Genomic DNA, 22,900 nt, shown 5'->3' on the forward strand with positions numbered 1-22,900 from the left:
TGGCCACGGGGAAGGTGCCCAGATGAGTTCCCTGCCTGGGGCCCAGGGTGCAGAGGGGCCATGGGGGCTGACCCCCACAGCAGCCAGGTCCTTCACTTGTTTGAGCTCCAAACACAAGCAAGAGGATAAGAAACAGAAACATCAGCAAGAGAGAGGTTTGACAGCCAAGTTGTGCAGAAGCCAGATGTCATTCTTCAGAGCTTGCTTTCACCTGGGAAACTTGGGTTATTGCACCTCTGCCTCCGGGTGAGGGAACATCTCCCTCCCAGACAAAAGCCTGGTTTAGGACAAGGTTTAGCCATGGTTTCAGTGGTCTTCCTGGTAATGGGTCTGTGCAACCACTCACGTCTATGTGGCAGTGGTGTCCAACACAACTCAAAACTCCCATGAGGTGCCTTTGTGGCAGCAGATGCTTCCTGGGGACACAGGAGTTCCCTGCTGGGGACTGGATTTCTTGCTCACCAGTTCAGTAGATGTCATTGCTCTGCATCAGATTAATTTAGGGTCGGTTTTTTGCAGTGGCTGAGGACTATGTGGTGTGAAATACCTGCTCTTGCTGCATGGCAGCATTGCTCCATGGGCTGCTGGTGGGGGTGGGATATGCAGGGGATGCACAGCTGTGGATGGAGCTGACTGGGAGTAGCACTAGCATAATGTGGACACGTGGTTGCAAAGCAAAATGTACTTTGGGAGTTTACTCTGACTGTGTGGTCTTTCTAATTAGCTGGAAAATTCAAACCCAGAATGGATTCTGAGACTGTTGAACAATCTGGGAGGAGGGAAGAGGAAATGGGAAATGGCATTTTTTTGTTATTCTAAGTTCTTACCTTAGTTCTACAGAACCATATTTAGTTTCTATAAAACCCTGTTGGATCTATAGGTATTTCTACTCTTAGGGTGGGAATTTTTGGAATGTTTTCTGAAGCCTACAATGTGTGGAAACATTGGGATTTGGTTTCAACTTCAGACTGAGCTTCATTGCTTAGTACTTCCTAAATCCCTCAAAGTCCTGGTCTGCAACACAAACAGGCTCTGCATTACTCATCTATGGATGCAGTAAATGCTGAAAGGCTGATTATGAGTATTGATGAATAATCAAATTACACCAGCACAATTCTTGGAGGAATGAGCCAGATGCCCTAGAAAATTTTCATCTATTGGGAGAAAAAACACCATCTGAAGCAGTGGTTTGAAAACACTGTAATCCTCTGACCCTTACCAGCATGATTTCCTTTTTTTTCTGCTTTCAGTGTTAGTTTCCATCTGCTACACTTCACTATGTGGTTAACTGCCCTTTCAAAGGCTGCATTTAACTCTATTTCAGAATTCAGTGGCATTATATCTGTATTCATGCAAGACTGTCAAGGTTTCTTCTTGAAACAGTTTTAGATCCTCAGGTGAAATTACATCCAGGATATCAATAGTGTAAAAGTGTATCCTGGAATCCAGAAAGTAAAATTGAAAGCAGGATTTGACTTACTGTGTTGCATTTAAAATCCAGGTCTGATTTCAGTTAAAATCTTGGAAAGACCCAACAATAGGCATCATGTATTAATCTATGTAAGATGTAGGCCAACCCTGCTGTTTCACTTTGAGGAGAAACCTGCAATTTTTCATCGTCTTTCAAGAACAAGGTAGACTTGGAGGGTTGGCAAAATCTTACCTAGAGCACATGACTAAGAAAATAGTGCTCTGTGGAGAAAAAGGCTGATAAAATGCTTCAATCAAGTCTCAAACTGACATATTTGGGAAGTGAAAGCTTGCTCCTTGATTCTCTTTTGTCCCTTATTGTGCCAAAATGTCATGCTGTCTCTCTCAGGTCCATACAATCTCACCACTGGACTTGTCCTTTACACCAAAAGAAAGTCAGATGCTTCTTGTCTTTCCCTTTCATATTTTTCTGGCTTGTTTTCCTTCTTTCACCATGTTTTGCGCTGTTTTTCCCAAACTTGGACTCTTTAAAATACAAGTGGAAACTGATGGTCTTATCCAAACTTAGTAACATATTGGATGGCTTTGCTTGGAATAATTGCCTCTTTCTTTTCATCTCATCTCAGTGTTTAAAGAGCAACAATACCTCATCTCTGCTAAACCTTTGAACCTTTCCTGGATATCGTTTGGTAAGTTAAACTGGCAATCCAGCATTTGTTTAGCTGATCTCTAAAAAGCACAGATGACACAATTCAAGTATCTGCAGGTAAAAATTTGCACCTTGGGATTGTCAGAAATAATTTAAATTTTCCATTTCATCTTCAAGATGCTTTTCACTATTAAAAAAGAAAAATGCTGTACACCTCCCACACTGCTGCCTTTCTGTCCTATTGATCCTGCTTTTTTTACTTTAAAGTGGGAAATAGGTTTAGCTGCCATGTAAAAAGATTTATAGGCCTGTTGCTTTATAGACAACTGAAACTCTGGAGCTGAAAATGGTCTAAATACCTCTGAAAGATGCATTTGGGTAATTGGTAATGAATTAAGTGTCTGGAAGAAGCAGCTGAGCAGTCAGTCACTTCATTACGGCTTTTTGAGCTGTTTGCCAGACTGGTTCGCTCTGATAAACCAGACTGGCCATCAAATAGGATACACTGAGTAGGCAAATGACCTCATTAAGCAAATTACAGAGTTCCTTTTGGTAGTCTGTGGGTTTAATGTGCAGAGCCCCACACTGTACCTGCGTCTCGTAAAGGCATTGGCTGAGGCGCGTGCTTGGAAGCGACTTGTGGTGCAACATACTGGCCCAGAAGACTTTGGTCTAAAATGAACTTGTTACTGAAACATTTCCCAGATGTGTGAGCAATAAATCATCTCCTCTTTGCACTTCAATAGAAACAACCATTGCCACTGAATTCTGGGCCAGATCAGGCCCGGAATATGGCAGGAAGGGGCTATAACAGAGTTTGCCTTTGCAAATTTGTGTGTGTTGGCTCATCCCATTTCACTAATTGCACCTGTTCCCCACCTCGAGCCAACCACCTCCGAGGCATGGCATGTGCCAGAGAAGTGTCAGCAGGCTCTCTGGTATCTTAACTCTGTTTTTATATGTGCTGATACACCTCTTTTTTTTATCCTGATTTTCCTACAGCTGTTTTGTAGTCAGCCTCATTGCTAACCATATCCTTTAGCATCCACACTCCCAGCCCGGAGCGAGCACTCCTTCACCCTGACGCTGCTGTCTGCAGCCTGGTCATGTAGGGTTGGGCATGGCCAAAGGGGAGGTTTCATGTCTCTGTGGCCAGGTATCTTAGGTCAGAGCTGTCTTGCCTTCTGATGGAAGTTGTGATTAAATTCTGGAGTACTTTTGTATTTCATGGGGTTGCTCAGAGGCTTGTGCAGCCTGTACCCAGCCTGAAAGTGCCCTTTGGTTTTATTCTGGTTTTTTTTTTTTCTTTTTTTTCTAATCACTTCCTTTGTATTAGCCACCATGCTCCTGCTTGTTAATTGAATTCAGACTTGACATGGATTAGCATTATGGCTGGAAGCCTAATTCTTTAAATTGATACACAAATGCTGCTCTTAAGTTAGTCATTAATTACTTTTATTTATTAGAGCTTTTAAGTGTGGCCATTTAGGCCTCATCTGGCAATTTTAACTGCAACTGCCTCAGTTTATTTCTGCTGGAAGCTGTGCAATGTAGGTCAGGTACAAGGCAGTAAAAGGGATTATATTGTTCTGATCATTCACACTTGCTACAGGAAACACGGTGTTCTTTCTGGGGAGTGAATATGGCTGTAGCACATGCTGGTTCTGCCTATAGAATGGAAACTGTATTTTTCATTAGAGTTCATGTATTCCTTTGTTGGAAGGATCTCAGATGGGTGGGAAAGCAAACTGTTTACACACAGTCAATCTGGTGTTTGCCCAAGGTCAGCAGGGAGAGAAGACACTTGTACTTTTAATTATATTTGCAGTTAAAATAAGAGTTTTAGCAAACAGCAAGACCTAAGTACTTCTAAAGAGATAATTTTTTTTTTTCCTCTGCATCTCTTCTGTAAAAATTTTTCATCACTGATTTCATTGCATTATCAGGACTCAAATGAGAAACACTGCTTATGAGCAAATATAGCATCTGAATGTGGGCCAGGAATTTCTTTTACAGTATAAGCTTTTGTGTGAAAGAAAAGCCAAACAGCTGCTCACAACTTACGTCTGAGTAAGTGATCTAATACTATTGCTCTGGTCTCAAATTTGAGGCTAAATTGTTTTTTTGCCAAAGACCTTGTGCCAACTTACCTGGTCCCAATTTGTGAGAACAAAGTATATTGTTTCTGCTGCTCTGGGGCTGGAATCACTTCACTTGCCATTTTTTTCCTTTATAATTTCAGCCCCGACATGGGAAGCTTCCACAAGTTTGAGAGTTGACTTCTCTTCTCCAGGAGGTATTTCAAGTAGGAAGATATCTCCTTGCAAGGCTGGTCTGACATGATGTGTAGGGATATTCTATTACGTTTGAAGACTCTTTCTGGATTTCAATTTACTTTGCTCTTTTTTTTTTTTCCCTCAGATCTTCTAGTCTCAATCTTTTTCTTCTACTTTTGCAGTGCTCTTCATCAGCTGCTCTCCAGGCTTTCCCTGTCTGGAAATACTGAAAAGAGGAGAACTTATCTGGTTATAAAAAAGACAGTTTCCCACACCATTAGGCAGAGACTGTATCCCTCAAATATATGGTTATGCACTTGCCCTTTCACAAAAGGTTATAATTTCCAAAGAATTTGAGTTGTACTCTAAATGTACAGCTAGAGCTTAAGTTCCTGTAAGATTTATTGCAAACATATTAGCTGAAGGGAGAAGAAAAATCCAGAGGCCAAGAAATGTCATGTCCTCTCCCACGATGGCGACACCCTCAGCTGTACCCAGAGAAATCTCAGGGTGACCCCAGCCTTATTCTTCTGTGGCAAAAATGAGATTTACATGCTTGTTCTAAAAATTGCTTATTTTAGTAGAAACCAAAAATGAGGATATTTGAGGCATGTATACATTGTATTTACAAGTTCACATTGTTGTTGAAATTTTTTCTACTTAAAAGAGAGAAGACTTTGTTTTCTCTCTCTTTTTTTTCTTTTTCCTTGGGTCAGGAGCTCTGCTTGCAGATGGTCTGCTTGCTTTTTGCGGCATTTAGGGGACATGGTTTAGGGACTTAGCAGTGCTGAGTTAATAGTTGGATTTAATGTTCTTAGATGTCTTTTCCAACCTAAATTAGTCTGATTCTTAGATTAACTGCTTATTGGATAATTCAGGGCAGAATGAATTCACACATCAATTTAATTTTGAGTGTCTGGGAGGAGGATCACCTGTGTCTAACTTCCATCACTTAACTCTGCTGAAGACTGTGTGGCAGTTTCACTGGATGTTTTATATTGGGTACAATTATTTTGGAACAGACAGCCTTGTTAGTATCTGTAACTTAGAGCTCTTTGTGTGACACTGCTGACATTGTGACAAAATGATGTGATTTTTTTTTAGTTTTGTTTTGTACAGCTTTTACTTACGTTTTACAAGGCTTCATCTGCATGGAGGGGATTTGGCTGTTTGCATTTTGCTTGGGGTTCTGTTTCACTAAGATGTGCTTTTCCCCTGTCTTTTGAAGCATATGGCATCATGCAACCCTGGTCAAGGGTTAATGCAGATAATGGAAGTAGAAGTAGCTCCAGAATCTGACTTCATATTTGCTTGATAGGCTATTCCTGATCTCTCTTTATAGAGATGATGATGCATGTGGAATAGGGTGTAGAAAACAAGATAGCTCTTACAAACTTGTAGGAAATGCCTTCTGTGTATGCAGGAGATTTGGGGTGGAGAGAGGGTTACACAGGAGAAAAATGTTTCTTTTGAAGGCCACAGGAGGAGGAATTTAACAGGTTTTTTAGAGATGCTGAAATAGTCACATGTAAGTGCAGTGTTGGATGAGCCTGGAAACAGGAAAACTTTGATTTTTATGTTGAATTTAATTTGTAACATAGAAGCAAATTCTCTTGGTGATATTACTGTGATGGTTGTGGGCGTGTTCTTAGGATGTGCTTGGCCCCATCCCTTTATGGTTTGCACATGGCAGCTTGGGCTCCCCTTCATAGGAAACTGGGAAACAATGAGGGTGGAAAATCCTGCCAGAAGGGGCATTATCCACAGACTGTCTGCAAGTGTGAGAATAACATAAATACAAAGGATGTGAGTTTTTGCTTAAAGTCTCCAATGTATACACTTCTCTGTAGTCGCTGGGATCTTCTCTAGGTATCCAAGGAACCGCGTTATTCAGCTGCTCTCGAAGTCTTGACTTCCTCGTGTCTCTTCTCGTTTTTCACATATTGAAAATGACCAAAAGTATTTTATTTTTTTCTCTGTGGGACCTTGGCTCTGGAATGGCTAATTCTGATTGTAGATAAGACGCATTAGCTTTGAGTACTTCCGTGCTCCAAAGATGCAATTCATCAAAACCCAAGTACTTTGTGTCAGATCTGAATGTTTCACAAGAGATTTTGTAATCCAACATGTCAAACTTGTTTAAATGTCAGATTGCAACTGAAAGCTGAAGGAAGAAATAAGCGCTTCGTTATCTCCCTTACCTTACAGAAGTGTCTTGCAGTTCTTAGAAAAAAAGAAAATTGTCTTATTTCTGCAAGAAATACACCATTATGTCGTGTTATAGAGGTGCTCCTGAGATGTGCAGCTGTTCCTTGTGTTGGTAAACAGGCTGGTGTTTCATGAGGCAGATTTAGTGATTCAAGTAGAGCAATCTTCATCTGCTGAATAAATCTATTGCTGGTGACCTCTTGATTCTTCCCAGAGGTGACTTTGTGTTAGAAATTATTTGAGCAGGAAAAAGACCTCGAGGGTGTCCGTTTGCTCATCGCTTGTTCTGGGTGGTGTTGCTTTCAGTTACCTGGTGCTGAAGATAATGTAAGGATCATGAATTTCAGTCAAATGCAATGTGAGTTTGGCATCATTTCTGTTCCCAGCTCTATCGCTACTTGGAATTCTAGCTTGTATTCGTAGAAGAAAAATGAGTCTGTGTTCATTTTCCAGATTGATACAGCTATGTCTGACTTGCCTAACCAGTAAGTCTCTGAAGAGATTGTGACCTGAGCTTTTTTTTAAATCTTTCTAAGTGTTTTAAGTGTGTAGGAGCATATGGGGACAATGAACAGAGGTTGTCACTGTTCTCATAAAGAAACATTAAACCAAATATGTGTGCGTGTTTGTGCATAGACACTTTCTGAAAGATGTTCGAAGTTCCCATCTCTGTCCAGGACGTGTACTGGAGCAGCTGTCTCGGTGCAGATGTGGAAAACTGAAATCTGCCATGAAAACTTTTTTACCTTGCATATAGCAGCCCCCACAGCTGCCAAAATATGCATCCTCTTGTTTTAAAAACGTAAAAATGCTGAAAACATCTGCTCCTGCCCTGCACTGCAGCTGTGCCAGTGTATTATCTGGAAACGGCCTGAGTAAGACCAGCCATAACAAGAGAAGAAAAATCCCATGTTTGATGTAAGTGCAATTGTGGCTTTATTCCAGTCACTTCTTAATTTATGTCTCAAATTCAGTTTATCTTCATGCCCAGATGACTAAACAAAAGAGCTCTATGCACTTGACTGTTTGAAGAAACTGTCCCTGGGTGTGGGAAAAAAAGAAAAAATATTATTTAGGGGTAGAGGGTGGGGAATCCAGAGTATGGAGTGAGTGGCACCATCTTGGTTGTTTTAAATGGAGCATAATCAGAGCTTTGGTTTCAGTGAGTGTGCATGTATCATTTCACACTTTGAATGAGCTTGAATTTTATTTTTATTTCTTTTGCAACACATATCCACCCAGGGTAAGAGGGGACTTCTCTGGCTGCAGGTAAAAACACACTTAAGCACACTAAATTTCTCCCTGGTCTTGAAATATTGTGTCATCTCAAGCTGCTACACCTTGTGTGCAGGTTTTATTGATGCTGCTGAATGTTAGATTTGGAGCTTGGATTTGCTCTGCTGCATCTTGTTGGAGCAGTTTAAAACTGCACCCTGTCCCCGCCTGGATATCCCTCATTTTGGGGGTACCCTGCATTTTAGCTTAGCTCTAGGTAAAGAAGAGTTTGAGGCTGTAAACCTTTAGTGCTGAGGTCCTGAGATGCAGATGTTTTGTTCCCTGAGGTTGAGCGCAGCTCCCCAGTGCATTGTGAGGAAGATGTTTTTGAAGGTATAAGAAGGAAAACAGTTTCTTGCTTCTTTTGTGCCTTGAAAGCAACTGGATCAGGGATGGAACTGCAAGGAGCTCTCCCCAGCTAACAACTAGAGGTTGCTCTCTGGGTGTTTTTTGCTAAGACATAATGTAGCCCAGGATCTCAGAGAGATTTTGGGGCACTTGGGCCAAATTTGAAATGAGTCTAGATATTACTTTTTTGTTTGTTTTATTTGGAAAACTTCTGCAGACTGTAGGTGCTGCATGTTTCCAATCTGCATCTGGTATTTGCTTTGAATCTTTGGGTCTGTTGGAATCCGAAGCCAAAAAGGTTCACGCAAAATGTTGTGACCCAAAACTGTTTAATCTCAGATCTGCGGTCTCGGAGCCACAGCCTGACTTGAATACCTGATGAGTATCAGCTGAGCAAGCATCACAACATCTGACTTCTGCCCATGAACCATAAACCTTTTCCTCAGGGAACAAGAAAGTAAATTGGCCTTTGTGCAGAAACAGCCAGCTAGGCCGGGGCCACAGTTTCCTTGTGCTCTATACCAGACCCCACGGTGCTCTGCTGCAAAGTTCTCCTTCCTTCTAAGTGAAGCCATATGAAAAAAAAAATCCACTTTTTGAGAGTGGCTGAACCAACCAATTTGTTCAAGTCATTCTTCTGGTTGATTCATTTTTAACTGAAAAAAATGCTGATATATTGAAAGCAACTTGAAAAATGCCAAAAGGGAAGAAGGGGAAACAAGTTAAACCATTTGAAGCTCATAAAAGAAAAAAAAAAAAGAATTTAAGTGCAACCACATGAGTGGTGTAAAATTGGTGTAATACTTAATCCCATGTTAGAGCACAATGTGTTAGATATGAGTTCCTCTAGAAAATAAGGCCCTAAAAATAACCTAAATATTTATGATTGAGAGTTCACAACATGATCAGCTCACTGTGTTGTGCTTGCAAGGGAAAAAACCCTCTGGTCTAAAGATCCACTAAGATAGGTCTTCATTTCACTTGGCCAAGGTTTTTACTTGAATGCTGTTCCCAGCTACTTCTTTGGATCAACGTAACAAAAAAAGAAAGTCCCTGAGAGCCTCAGCATCATATGGCTTGAAGGAAGAGATGGACCCAGATTTATGGAACATGTCTGTGTAAACGTTCTCAGTGGAAAAGGGTGAATCGTAGGAGAAGTTTAAGGGAAGAGCACAAGTTGGTGCCACAAGTTCTTGGGTAAAATGTGCTTCACTGGCATAACATTTAACAAAACATTGGTATTCAGCAAGGTTTTGCTGGACTCTCTTTCTTGCTAACGTTTTAAACTCACTTTGTCCTCGACAAACATTGATTTTACCTGATGCCCAACAGTAATTTGCCCAGGCAGAAACATATCCATCCAGCTGAAGGGATGGGAGGCAGCAATGCAGCCTCTCAGCCATGGAACATGGGTCAAGGACTAGATTTGGGTTAATTATACAGGGTAAAAAGACATTAAACACACATAGTGCTTGTTGTCCTGGTCTTGATGGATTATGGTGTTCATCGAGCAGCCCAACTTGCAGTGGGTAAATTAGTTCAAATGAAGGTTATTCACTGTACTGTGGACAAGTACATGGGTTTGGCTTTTGACAATATTTTATGTGAACTATAAAGTGATGCTGATTTTTAATATTTCATTTACTTGCCCACAGTAGATGACATAAGTGGCTGCTACCCAGCAATTGTGAATCTGTTTACTGTGAACTTTTTACCTTGTTTCTGAGGAGCTATTCTTTCATCCATCATCTCTTCCTCATAATATTTTCAAATAGCAATGTATTTCATTCTCTTTCTTTGTCTTAGCGTTACTAAATCTATCATCTTACTGGGAAACTTATGGTGTTGTCAGAAATTGAATATTATGCCCTGGATTAAAGCTGTTTAGCTTGAACGTGACAAGTTGTTTAAAAATAGACTGTTAGACTTTGTATTCATTCTCCTCTCCAAAACTCTCTTTTGTAACAATGTAAATAAAGGACTCCCAAAACTGATACAGTGGGGCTGGCACAGTTAAAAGAAAAGACTCGGCTATTGCCCAATTTACTTTAATGCAACATAAATCTTAATTATATTGAACAAGCATCAGACTGCGAGGTCTTGGGAGATGGAGTCATTAGGTAACAGTTTACAGGGAACATTTATCTTCAAGCAAATTCCCAGGCCTCCTTAATTTCTTTTGTAGTTTCTTAAAGGGGTTGAAAACAAGAAGTGTAGTATGGATTCACTTTATACCCAGTTCATTAAGCAGTATCCAAAGCTGAGCCCCCAGAATAAGCTAGAAATTGCTAAAATAATAATTTCCAGTTGTGCAGACCATAGACTTTATCACATCTGCAGAGTCTGAGTCTGCAGATGGCATTAATGACTCCTGGGTTGTTCCTATGTGCTGCCCTCTCCCGTGGGAGCTGGGAGGTCTCTGTCCTGCTCACCCACCTCTGTATCACAGAATTCACACTCGCAACTCTTGCCCAAAGTAAATACTGGGTTTGATATTTTTCCTTTTAATTCCCACCAAAACTTTTTCTCGTCAGAGACATTTCCTAACCCAGCTACTGAATGGTAGCAGGATTCTAAATGTAGTTTCCAAAATGCTACATTTTTTTTTTTTTTAGTAAATTGCTCTCAGATAAAAGCAGCAGTAAAACAGATGAGAATGGATTTTTAATTTTTTCATCTCTCAATTTTTGTTTATCTTACACTCACCACAAGCAGTATCTCTAAAATATATTTGTCATTCCATATGCTGCACCCACTTTACAAATTTCCTGGAAGACTATAGGGAAAGAATTATAAGATCACAAAATAGTTGGGGTTGGAAGGGACCTTTAAAGGTCATCTAGTCCAATCCCCCTGCAATGAGCAGGGACATCTTCAGTTAGATCAGGTCAGGCAAAGCTCCATCCAATCTGACTTTGAATGTTTCCAGGGATAGGATATCTACCATCTCTCTGGACAACCTGTGTTGGTGTAGGCAAGAGCCAACTTTTCCCACGTGCTGTGAAGTATTAAGAAATCCCTTAAACTTGAAAAAAACCCAACCTAGTATTAAGGTTCCTCTTTATACAGAATCTTTGGTTTCTTGCAGGTTTCTCACATTCTCAGTTGAATGGCTCCAACCTAAGCTTTATGTGGGAGCTCTGTGCATTCACCCTTTGATAGCAACCCTCCTTTAAGCTGCCTAAAAGCATCAATACCAACTCATTACTCACTTGTTTAAGTACTTGGCCTCCCTCTCCTACACCTTCATTAGGACATTTTCTCCTCCCTAAGGAGCACCCTGTGCTTTCTGCCTGCCACCAGCAGAAGAGGTAAAGCAGAGTGGTTACTGAGCAAGCCACTTTAGATTAAACAGATCCAGGAGGAGTCCATGGAAAGGCAGGGAAAGATTAAGCAAGGCTGGTGTTTAAAGCACTCCCTGCACTCCAAGGGAGGCTGAAGGCAGCTGAGGCTCTGCCTGGGGGTAAGACCCCCAAAATTAGCCAAGAGGGTGGTGCACGTAGAGGGGCTTTAATTGCTCAAGTCACAGCTGATCTCCAAAGTTGAAAAAGGTGTTTCATCAGAGCTGGGGGTTCCTTTCCAAAACACTTGACTTGGGGATGGAGGGAGTAAACCTTTCTCCTGGCTGTAATGTGCTTTCAAGGAGGCTGCAAATATGTTTGGGGTTTTTTTTGTCTTCTGTGTAGAAGCTTCTGAGCAAGTTACTTAGGGAGTAGTGGTAGACATTTCTACCAATCATTTGTGACTACCTGGGGCTTCTGTCTGCAGGTTGCCAATCCCATAGCGAGGGAGCAAGTGGGATTTGGGGGCAGGGGGTCTGCTGGAGCTCTGTGGTGGGCTGGGAGGGGGAGTGCTGGACAGTGTATCCAAACTTCAAAGAGGAGTACTCCAGGCCGTGGCTGAAATTCTGGAGATGCAGTTGCACGTTTGAGCACAGAAATGTTTATGCAACGGGGGAAATTCCGATAGGAGTGCAGAAATATTTAATGATCTTTGTTTATCATCCTTTTCCAGCAGAAAGGAGAGGGAGCAGTGTTGTTTCTCAGATAAAAAGTGAGTTCTTGCTTTTTGTTAGTGTTGCTGTCACTCAGCAAATACTCCACCCAAGCTGGCTGATCCACTGCAGAAGGCTGCAAAAAGGGGCTTTTTCTTCCAGCCTGGCAATGCACATGTTGTGGGAGAAGTGATGCTTCCAGGTGCCCTGCAGGGAATCCTGGCTGCAGCAGAGAGGCTGCAACGCATTGGCATGGAGCAGTATTCTGTATCAGTGTTTACTGTTTGAGTGCCTTTTTTCCTTAATTAAGAGTATTTTGTCATTTTTGGCACTTTATGGATGCCTTAGCCATTGCTGCCCGGTATGGTAAGAATACGAACAAGCTTTAAAACTGAATTATAAATGTATGACCAGATCCAGGCTGTGTCAGCAGTCTGCGCAGAAGAAGCTCTGACTCAGATAATGAGCAGTATAAACCAAGAGGTTTATGTTCCTCACTTTAATACTTTAAATACTGTGATTTGCAAGCCTGTATCAGCCATTTGCAGCACGCAGGGACTGCGCAGCAATGCTACCCGCTCGACAAAGGCTTTTTCCCAGAATTTTGGAGCATGTAAGACCTGGTTCCCTCTACTGTGTAAGCAATACTAATAACTTCAAAACCTACTTCCCAGCTTGCCTAGGAGCCTGATCTTGGTTTTTTCACCAAAATTATGTTGTGGGGAAAAAAACATGGTAATTAAGATGTGCAGCGGACTAATTTATTTGGTATTTGGGAAAGGGAGGAAGACATGAAATGGGTCCAAAGGGAAGGACATGTGGTAGATACTCTCCTGAACTCACTGTCCATCTGACATCACTAACCCTGTGCTCTCTGCTTCCCACAGGGCCCCCGGGGAGGCGAGGGAAGCCTGGCCGGCGTGGAGAACCCGGTAAGCATCACCTGTCCCGATGGCACTGGGGGACCTGGGGGTGTCACTGGGTGGTATGGGAGCCTTTGGGCAATGACACCAGTCACCTCCACCTACCAGGCTGTGGAACAGGGACTTCCTACGTCCTTTGTGGTGGATACGAAGAGTTTTATTAAAAATTTTTTAAAAACCCAAACCAACCCCCAAAACCCTAAAAACCAAAAACAAATTAAAAAAAAAAAAAAAAAAAAAGGAAAAAAAGCAACCGACCAAAACAAAAGACCAAACAAATTCCACTCAAAACACCCACAGCTGTTGCATGTTTTATCCATCCTTCCATTTCTCTTTGCAGTATTCAGCCTCATCACCCTCCAGCACTGACGAGGGACAGTGCATTAGCATGGAAATAGGGAATCCCCCACCCATGTTAGATGGGAGGTGTGCACTGACTTGTTCTCTGCATGTGGTTGTGTCCATACATTGCCTGCCAGCCATAGGGTGCTGGTGTCTGCATTTGGGAGTCTGGGATAACCAAACCTCAGCCACCAGCCTTGAGCAGGTCCCGTGAGCATCACTGTACCCTCAGCCCAGGTGAAACCACAGAGCAGCCTTTCTGGGGTTTTCATTTGAGCTGACTGTAACTCTGTGTCTCTGACACTTTGGTGGATCTGGTGAGGTTTGAGGTTTTGTCCCTGACTTTGAAAAGGGAAAGGACTGACCCTGTTTCACCTGGAGGGAAGTGCTGTTTACATTCTGCTGTTGGGTCTGAGTGCTGTTGGAGAAGGGAGAGATGCAGCTGGAGTTGCTCTTTCTGAGGAAAACAGACAGGGGTGTGCCCAGAAAGCCAGGCAGTTTTTGGGATTGCTTCAATGTGCCAGAAAGCAGCACATGGAATTTTACATGTCCCAGCTCTTAGGTTCTTGAACACTGAGAGAATGAACGGGAGTCAGTGGATTTTCATTTAGTGAGGAGGCTGAATTCTGTTCTCTGCTGCCTCTCACTATAGAAAACTCACAACTGGGATTTCAAAATGGGCAGCATAACTTTCTGATCACCAATATTTTGAACAATATTTCTAACTCTGAGGAAAGGAAATTGAGGGGATTTGTGCTGCACACCAGCAGCAGCACATGAACTGATGGACAAGGAAGGCAGGCATTTCCCTTCTCTTCCATTGATGGTACTGCAGAGTGCGTTAGGTGTTTTCTGAGATTTTTTTTTTTCCTGAAGCATCAGGGATTTACTCCTGGGCAAGGGATGGGTGCTGATGGGGTGGTGGTGGATCCCAGCCAGCTTTGTTAATTTGTTTCATTTTCCCAGCAGCTGGGCTGTAGGAAGAGCCATCAGACTGCTTTGATTCTTCTTTTGGTTGTTTTTTAAGTATCAGCTAAGGGCTCCAAGGGGCACAGTGGAATACAGCATTCAACCAAGGGCAGCTGGAGATGTCAGCCAATGGATCTGATTTTATATGCAGGCATTTATGTAAACGCTGTGCAAGACGTGTCTCTGGTCCATACAGAAACCTGGGAGGTAGCACTGAGCTCACACATGCCCTTAAATCTCTTCTCCCTGCTTTATGCAAAACTTTTGAAAAGCATCATATGCCCTCATGCTGTGACACATCTGCAAATGCACTTGAGCATCCCTCTGAGGAAGCAGAAATCTGCCAGGGAATCGATGCAGAACCAGCAAGAAAACAAGCATTATAAAAGAAAACAAAAAAAAGAAATCAATTATTGATGATAAAAAAATTTCCAACCTTAGTAACAACTTTTTTTGCGTTTCTGCAACTGAGGAGGAAAATAGAGAAGAATGCAGCAGCCACCCACTGCACGCAGCCACACACTCAGCCAGACTCGAAGGGTGAAATCCAAGGAATGCAGTGCAGAGCCTGTGGGTTGCCCACTGCAGATAGACACCCAGGGAGCAGGCATCCCGCTGTGTATTGCTTTTGGCTGAGCTGCCAGATGTTTGTTTCTCCAGATAACTTGAATATATATTTCTATATTTGTTTGAGAACCTGACCACACATAAACCAGGTCCTTGTTCCTTCGCTACAGCTGATAAATGAGAATAAAACTTTGTTTGTGTAGCGTGCTGGTGTCTGTCCCTGGGGACCCTGCCTGATTAGGGCTTCACAGCCTCCAGACAAAGGCTGTTGGAGAGCCAGGAGGCTCAGCCCTGCCAAGGGGGAAGTGTTTTTCTCTGGCATTTGTTGAAATGGTCATGTTGAAAAACCTTTTCAGATTCATACTGAAACTTTCAATGTATATCTCTAAGAAACAAGCAGAGAAACTGTTAAGAGATATTCCTGTCCCTTTTAATCACACCCTCCTGTTGATTTAAACCAAGACTGAATTTTTCTTTTTTTCTTCTGCCATGATGGATTCAGATAAAAGAAATTAATCCGACAGCTCTGTTTCTCTAAACTAAGAATTCATCATCGTGAGAATGCATTGGGACAACTGCTCTCTTCCACACATATGTGCCTTACCATAAAGGATTAATTTTTAAACTAGTTCTGGAGGGAAAAATTTAACAATTTAGACTGTTTGGAAGAGGGACAAGCCTGGCTGCACATGCTTCAAAAAATATTTGTTATTGCCCCCAGAACCTGCCAAGGGCAGGCACTAGGTCCTGCTGGGTTCCTGCCTCTGGGCTTGGTGGTTTATTTTGCTATAGTGAAGCATAAAGTCAACAAGTTTCCCCCTGAGGAGCCCTGGAGGGCAGAGAGGGCTGCGCTAAACCCCAGCCTTCCTTTGAGGTTCACATCTCTGGTGGCAGCTTGAGCTCCCTGTGGCAGCACGATTGTCCCCACTGTCATCCCTTCCCTGACCTCAGACACAAGGATCAAGTACCTGGGGGAGTGTTTCTGCCACCATCAAACCAGCTGAACAAACCAGGGAGTAATTGAGTCAAATGGCTTTATCCAACCCATTTTATTTACCCTCTTCATCATCTGGTCCCATGGGAATCACTGCTGCAGCAGAGGAGCAGTCCTGGAGCTGGGCACAACCACTGTGAAAGAGGCTACTTTTAAAAACCAATTTATCCCACTGTTGCTACCATGAGACCAGGAAATTCACACCAGCAGCCTCCCTGGAGAGGTGTCACTTTGGCTGTTTGGTCTGGTCCAGCATGTCCTGAGCTCCATCCCATCCTGCCAGGACAGACACAAGGGTCTCAGCAGCCCTTTTCCTGCAGACGAGCATCAGCAATTTCTTTTCCAGCTGGAAAGCAAGCACAGCCTCGAAGACCCATGTGCACCTACCCATGGAAGTTGTGTGTAAAAATAAAAACACATTTTAATACCATTTTATGTGGGATATTCAGTCTTCTCTCACTGTGGCGTGGAAGAAAGGTTTTGCAGCACTTGCTGTCATGGTTGGTCCTGACAGCCAGCCTGCTCATCTCAGATGCAGTTCTTTTTCCTTGCCGAAGGCAAAATCAGGTTTAATGTCATGTTAGCTTATTTTTTCAATGTGATATGTCCCAGTGAGGAGCAGTTCAATTGTTGGAGTGAGCGTTTGTGAAATAACAAGGATTTCTGCCAGGGACCTGGGAGGTTTTGCTTCCCCTCTTGCTGCCAGCTGGTGCTGTGTGAGTGGGATGGGACACGGATGCACAGCCCTCACAGGGCTTTGTGTTTATTTTTTTTTAACGATTGAGCCATGCTGGGGTGTTCCTGAAGGATGGATGAATAGGATCCAGGATTTGGGAGCTTAGTTGAAGTATTGGTTCAAAGTCTTTGCACAAGTAGATGGTGGGAGATGATGTACTTGTCTCTTGTAATATCATTCTGTTTTCTTCCTCTGAGTTGAAGATTGATCCAAAAACTGATCCAAAGCTCAAAATCTCTCAAGATAAAGCAGGAGACAATCCCCACGAAATGTTCAATTTGGGGAGTCTCTGAGTAAGGCTCTGCTCTCCTCACATGAAGCAAGAGCTGCCTCAGGACACAAACAGCCAAAGCTGATGGCTGGGGTGTTGGGTAGCACCTGTCTGCATCAGCTGTGCACAGCTACAGCCCAGGGGGATAAACGCTGGGGGTTTTAGGCACAAAATTGCCTTTACAGGTGGGCCTGAAAGAGCATTTTTTTGATGAAGTGCTATTTCATTGGAAAATCCTGACTTGGCATAATTTCTGGTAGAAAAAGTTTTGTTTACAAAATGTTTTTATTTCAAAAGCAATTTTTGGGGAAATGTGTCGAAATTGGTGAATTGGGGTAAAAGTCTCCTGCTCACCACCCATGACTTTTTCTTTCCAAATTTATGTTATGCTACAAGTGTTGCCTTAATTTGAACTTCTAACAAAGACTTAATCCAAAGGGATTTCTTGGTTTTTTTGGGTGGGCTGTTTTCTTACAGCTATTCTGTTTGTGCAAATATTCTGATTTGGAACAAGAAAGAATCTAAAGCTTTTTTAAAAGGAAAAAGAAAAAAAAAGTGATTTCTATCCAGGGAAGGGTTATTTCTCTCCCAGCCTTACATGTACTTAAAACCCCATATTTTACATATCAAGATTTACACTTTCAAACCCATTGGCTGTGTGATTGAGGGGACAAGTGTAAATATACAGTTGTTATTCAGTAAGTGCACATGAGCTGCGTGTGAATAAATCACACAGAAAATTGTATTTATCCAGGGATTTCTATTGCTCCCCATATTTCTCACTATGAACTGCCTGTGCCAACCTCATACCCAAGGAGTTCTTTTTCTGCTGAACTTCAGGACAAATCTAATCTGTCCCACATATGCTCTCAGTAATGAGCCTCTGCTAGGAGAGCATATTCACTGCGTGCCCCAGGCATAGATATGAGTTAGAGGTCACCACACAGGGACAAATACTTTTTCCCAGATTCTGTGACTCCTTATGACTGTAGCAGTTGTCCTCCTCTGTTGTTACCCATGACTCAGTTACTCCCCTTCCAGCATCCTGAATTAATAACTCTGTGTGTATGTACATACATATTGTGTGGGTATAAGTACACATAACTATGTATTAATACAGATTTTTTTGTATTGTAATGTTTTTACATCTTCAGGTGGCCACAGATGCATGGTTGCTACCTTGGGGATGGGCTATTTGCCCTTTAGAGTTGCAGCAAAGTCATCTCTGACTCTTCCTGAGCTGTTGGGAATGTTTGGCTGGTTTTGTTTCCCCTGCCTGGCTCTCTCCTCTCATGGTGGGAGAGCTTGCACGATAAATGATTTGCAGATTTAACAGAAATATCTTATCCCAAAATTTCCAAGCTGAAAAAATACTTGGAAATAAATGACTGTGACCTGTCATTTCCCATATGTTTGTGTACTGCTGGGGATGATGCCACTGTGATCTGCTCGGGCTTTGGATATACAAAACATTAAAGTTGGTCAATCAGGAAATCTGGGTCATTAATTTTTAATGAGTTTTGATTTTCACCTCCTGCTAGCACAGCTGTCCATGTTCTTAAGGAATCTTTTGGTGTTTCCAAATATCTCCATGCCCTTGCACACTTGAGCACAAGCTGTTCCCTCCTGGTTATAGCAGCATCATCCCTGCTCAGGGTAAATCAATCACAGACCAAAATCTGTGCATTTGCAAGTTATTTTTGTCTTTCTCCTCTTCCTTCTGAAATCAGCCCCCAAGTCAGTTTTCAATACACAAAGGCTGTTTCCAACTTCTATTTGTTGTAAGAAGAATTTGATTATTCCTTTCAGCCTCTCAAACTGATTCTCACTAGTCAAAATGGTTAGCAGCAAATTCTGGCAAATTGCTTTGAAAAGAGCATATCTCTTGCACAATGTGTCCACAATGATGAGATGGCTGGATGAGGGGCAGCCCCTGGGTACAGGATCTGCTTCTTTATTTATTGTTTAATTGCAAAATATTTGACTTTCTTCTATAGGAAACAAGTGCCTTGTGGCTGGGCTGTTAAAAACATGTTCAGCAAACCAGAAAGTGATGCTGTTCTTAGGAGGAGAAAAGATCAGTTCAATAGGTTTCACTTTATGCCTTAATGAAGATTTATTGAGCCTCAATTCGCCAACAGCACAGTGAAAGATTGGTGTAACTCCACTGATGGGGGTGGAGAACATCCCAGGGTGCATATACAGAACCCCCGTATTCAACTGTGATTCCTGGATTTGGGAGGAGGAAGCACTTTGAAAGAGCACTTGCCTGCACATGTTGGGGAGAAAAAAACAGTAGCTGAGAAAAGGAAAGTAGGCAACAAATTCCAAAGAGATTATAATTGGTACATGATTGAAATCCCATATTAAAATAATTTCCTGCCCACTTCTTTGAGACTTACTCTTGACTTTTCTACAAAAGGGCTTTTGTGGGTAGCTTGGTGTAAGTGAGTTAATAAATCAGGTTTATGATTCTCAGTTAATAAATTGGCATAGAGCCATTGGCTTCTGTATTCAGAAGAAATTAAACCAAGGAGAGCAAGTTAAGCCCCTGTGCTTGTGGCCTGGAGTGAGACGTGGAGGTTGTCCCTGCCCCAGGTGTGGCCAGGCACTCTGCTGTGGCTGTGTGGCACTGACCCCCTTCAGGTGACAGACACAGGTCAGTGGGATGGTTCTTGGTGCATTGCCAGTCATTACTTGCTGCCACTCCTCATTCTTAGGCTTGTTTGGTTTTTTTTAAAATTCAGCTTGGTAATGTTTTTAATTTTAAAACAAATTTTAAAATCCTTGAAAAGGCATTGGCTTAAAATATGCTTCTTGAATAATATTGTTGAATAACATAAGATGAATAAAGCTTTTTTTCCCCCCCCCCCCTCCATTTTAAGTTTTCCCACATTTTTTTTTCTTTCCTAATTGTGCCTGGTTTCTGGTTTTGATCAGGCAAGAATCAGAGCATGAAGAGATCCCAAACAGAGCTATAGGCTGCCTCGTGAACAGGAGTGGAATGTGGATTGCATTGGATTAGGGCTCAGCGTTCACCTCAGTGCAGCACCAGTTTGGGAAAGCAGTAGGAAAACGGCAGAAATTGGTGTGGCTGGTGGGGAACACCCTGCACTGCTGGGGAATATGGGGAAATGTTTCTTTTTCTACTGCTGTTAATGCCAGGTTCAGACTGTGCCGCTGGCAGCCGAAGCCTAAGGCAGGTGTGAGGGGTGTTTCCCTGGAGCTAAGGCACTGTGCATCAGTCCACTGGCTGCCTCTGAATGTGAGCGGGGGTGACACAGGGCTGTGGGGTTGTGTGACATGTTTTGAGGTCAGGGAGAGATGGGAACCATCCAACAGCAACATTTGGGGTCTGTGGAAGCAGTAGCACTGTCCTTGTCAGGTCCCTACTACACTGCTCCTCTGGCTTTTGTGAGCTTATCTTCTGTTCCTATATCTGAAGGGTAAATAAGGTCCATGGTGAAAATACAGATTTTATTAATAAAAATTTGTACATTTTTCTGGCCATGTCTGTCTCCTTTTTGCTGGCCACAGGTGGTGCCCAAGGCCCTGATGCCCTGCATGTGGGCCCTGCCTTGTGAGGTGCCCAGGGTATTGTGGGAGGAGAGAAAACAATCGTGCTGTGGAAAAGATGGGAAAAGAGTGGTTTTACCCTGTCAGTACTGCTGTGCCAGCAGCACAGGTCAAATGGTCTTGTGACAGGAGGACGTGGATGGTGCTGAGTGTATCTAGAAAGTCATTGCATGGGAATTGGACTGAAAAGTCCCAAATCATTCTGATGTTGGTTCCTGCTGTGTGCTGCTTTATCAGGTTATATTTCTTCTTTGTAACTGACTCGTTCTTTCTTTGTTTTTCTTTTGTTTTCCAGGACCTGCAGTAAGTATCGTGGATTTTACTGTTGGATCAACAAAGTTAAGGCTTCCCCTTCCCCTGCCTTTCAGTGTCCTTGCAAAAGCACAGCATTTTTTGGTAGAGGTGTGTCTGCAAACAAAATTGGTACCAGATGCTGCTGTATTTTTTTTTTTTGTGATTGTAGAGAAATGGGGGGTATGTGTGGGGGTGAATTTTAAAATGTTTAACTTGCTGCCTCAAGGGACTCCCAGTAATTTTAAACTCAGAAAATATTCAGTAAAAACAAGTTTTCCCTTTAGAGAGTTCTTTAGTCTGCCTCTATTTAACAGAAAGAGTGCTGTACTAATATTTTAACATGTTAGTGGGTTTATTGGTTCTAAAGCTCTGTCCTGCTTTTCTTATCTGTTGTGTTTCCAGCATTTAATATGGGTTTGGTTGCCTCACAAGGGGGGCTAGAGGGAAAACCATAGCTTGCTTGCTTCTTTCTTTGAAGTCTTGGGTAGAATAATGAGCATTCCTACCAATGCAACCAGAAAATTTATGGGCAAATAGTTGTTTGAAGGGGTAATAGTTGAAAATGTGTTAACTCCTCCTTTCAAATGTTCAGACGTGCCTTTGGCTGTGCCACCACATCCAAATCTGTTGTTCTCCTGCTGGTTTTGGAGTGAGAATGTATGTTTTGTTTGTGCCCTCTAAGTTGCTGAGGGTTGGTTTAAAAAGTAAATTATGGGTATTAGGTGCTTCTGGTTTTCTACCTTTCTTCCCCCAAAGGAGGAAGAGGAGGAGGAGAGGTGCAGGCTGTTAGCAGCCACATTTCCTTGTCCGTCATTGCACCAACAGAGGCATTTCTTCATGTTGTTCTCTTCCTATAGAGCCCCACTGGGTTGAAAAGGGCTCATTTTAGGGAAAATAAATTTGGCAACTCTTCCTGGGCTAATAAATTTCCAGTTTTGTTTTGGTGACAAGGAGTGCACATGAAGCGTAGGGGCTGTCCCAGCATCGTGGCTTTGGTTTTCCTGGGATTGGCAGCATTGCCTGTGAGTTTAATTGAGGTTTTCAACCCTTTGAATTTTTACTTCTATTTCAAATTCATTTTTTAATGTAAAGACTTAAGAGGGGGTTGAGCAAAACGATTATTTGGGATTACAAGTAAAGAGGATACTGCCTTACTAAAACTCCATATATAGAACTTAAGAGACATTTTCGCCTTGACTGAAGCACTTTGGCTCGTTTGAAATGGATTTGTGTAGCTGCTGGGTTGTGCTCAGAGGCTGTTATCAGCCCACACGCAGCCGGGTGCGTTGCTGCCTCACGTGTGCTGTCTGGTCACGTTTATTATGGCGATCCAACACAGGCAACATATGGTGCACTATTAATTTTTCTTTGTCTCTAGTTGGTTTCATTTCCTGGTTCCCACGGCACTATTGAATTGCAAATGGAGCACAGGAGAGGTTTAACACAAACAAGACCTTTTTTTTCCTTTCCTCTCCCCTTGCCCTTCTTTGAAAGACAACTCCTGGTTTAGTTAATTTTGGTTTGGGTGGGATTGGTTGGTTGGTTGGTTGGTTGGTTGGTTTTGGTTTTTTTTAATCCTGCTTTTTAGTATAAGTAGTATTTGCCAGAGACTTCTTTAAGCATAATATAAAATAAGTCCTAGAACCCACAGAACCACAATATTATTTTATTTCAACAGTACTGCATTTATTAGTTTCTTCTGTTTCTTGATTTTGGCCAGAAGGAATTGATTACTTCTTACATGTACAGCATCACACTGCTCTAACTGTATCCTCAATTCTGTTGTTCCCTAGTAGCAGTTGTTCTAGTATTTTATTCTTTTGGCTGTCATAAGTTAGTTATGCATATAAAATTATTAGAATTTGTGGTACAGGATTTGTGGTACAGGATTTGTGGCTGATGGATGATTGATTGTCTTGTTTGTGAGTAAGGGGTATTCTGCTCAGATATGCTATAAAACCTCTGTTTTGGAGAGTATTAAAATCACATGCTGGGTAGGAAATTTCTGCAGTTGAAATATAGACTTACCACAGACTGTAATTAAACA

General features: G+C 42.2%; 1 protein-coding gene across 1 annotated transcript in view; it reads left to right on the plus strand.

Annotated features, from left to right (window-relative positions):
* COL23A1 (collagen type XXIII alpha 1 chain) overlaps positions 1 to 22,900 on the plus strand; it is a 191,638-nt gene that overhangs the window by 120,610 nt on the left and 48,128 nt on the right. Inside the window, 2 exon segments of the mRNA XM_048320291.1 lie at positions 13,069 to 13,113; positions 20,855 to 20,862. Of these exon segments, the coding sequence (XP_048176248.1) occupies positions 13,069 to 13,113; positions 20,855 to 20,862 (53 nt within the window).

The sequence above is a fragment of the Corvus hawaiiensis genome, chromosome 15, assembly GCF_020740725.1.
Source record: "Corvus hawaiiensis isolate bCorHaw1 chromosome 15, bCorHaw1.pri.cur, whole genome shotgun sequence".
NCBI lineage: Eukaryota > Metazoa > Chordata > Aves > Passeriformes > Corvidae > Corvus > Corvus hawaiiensis.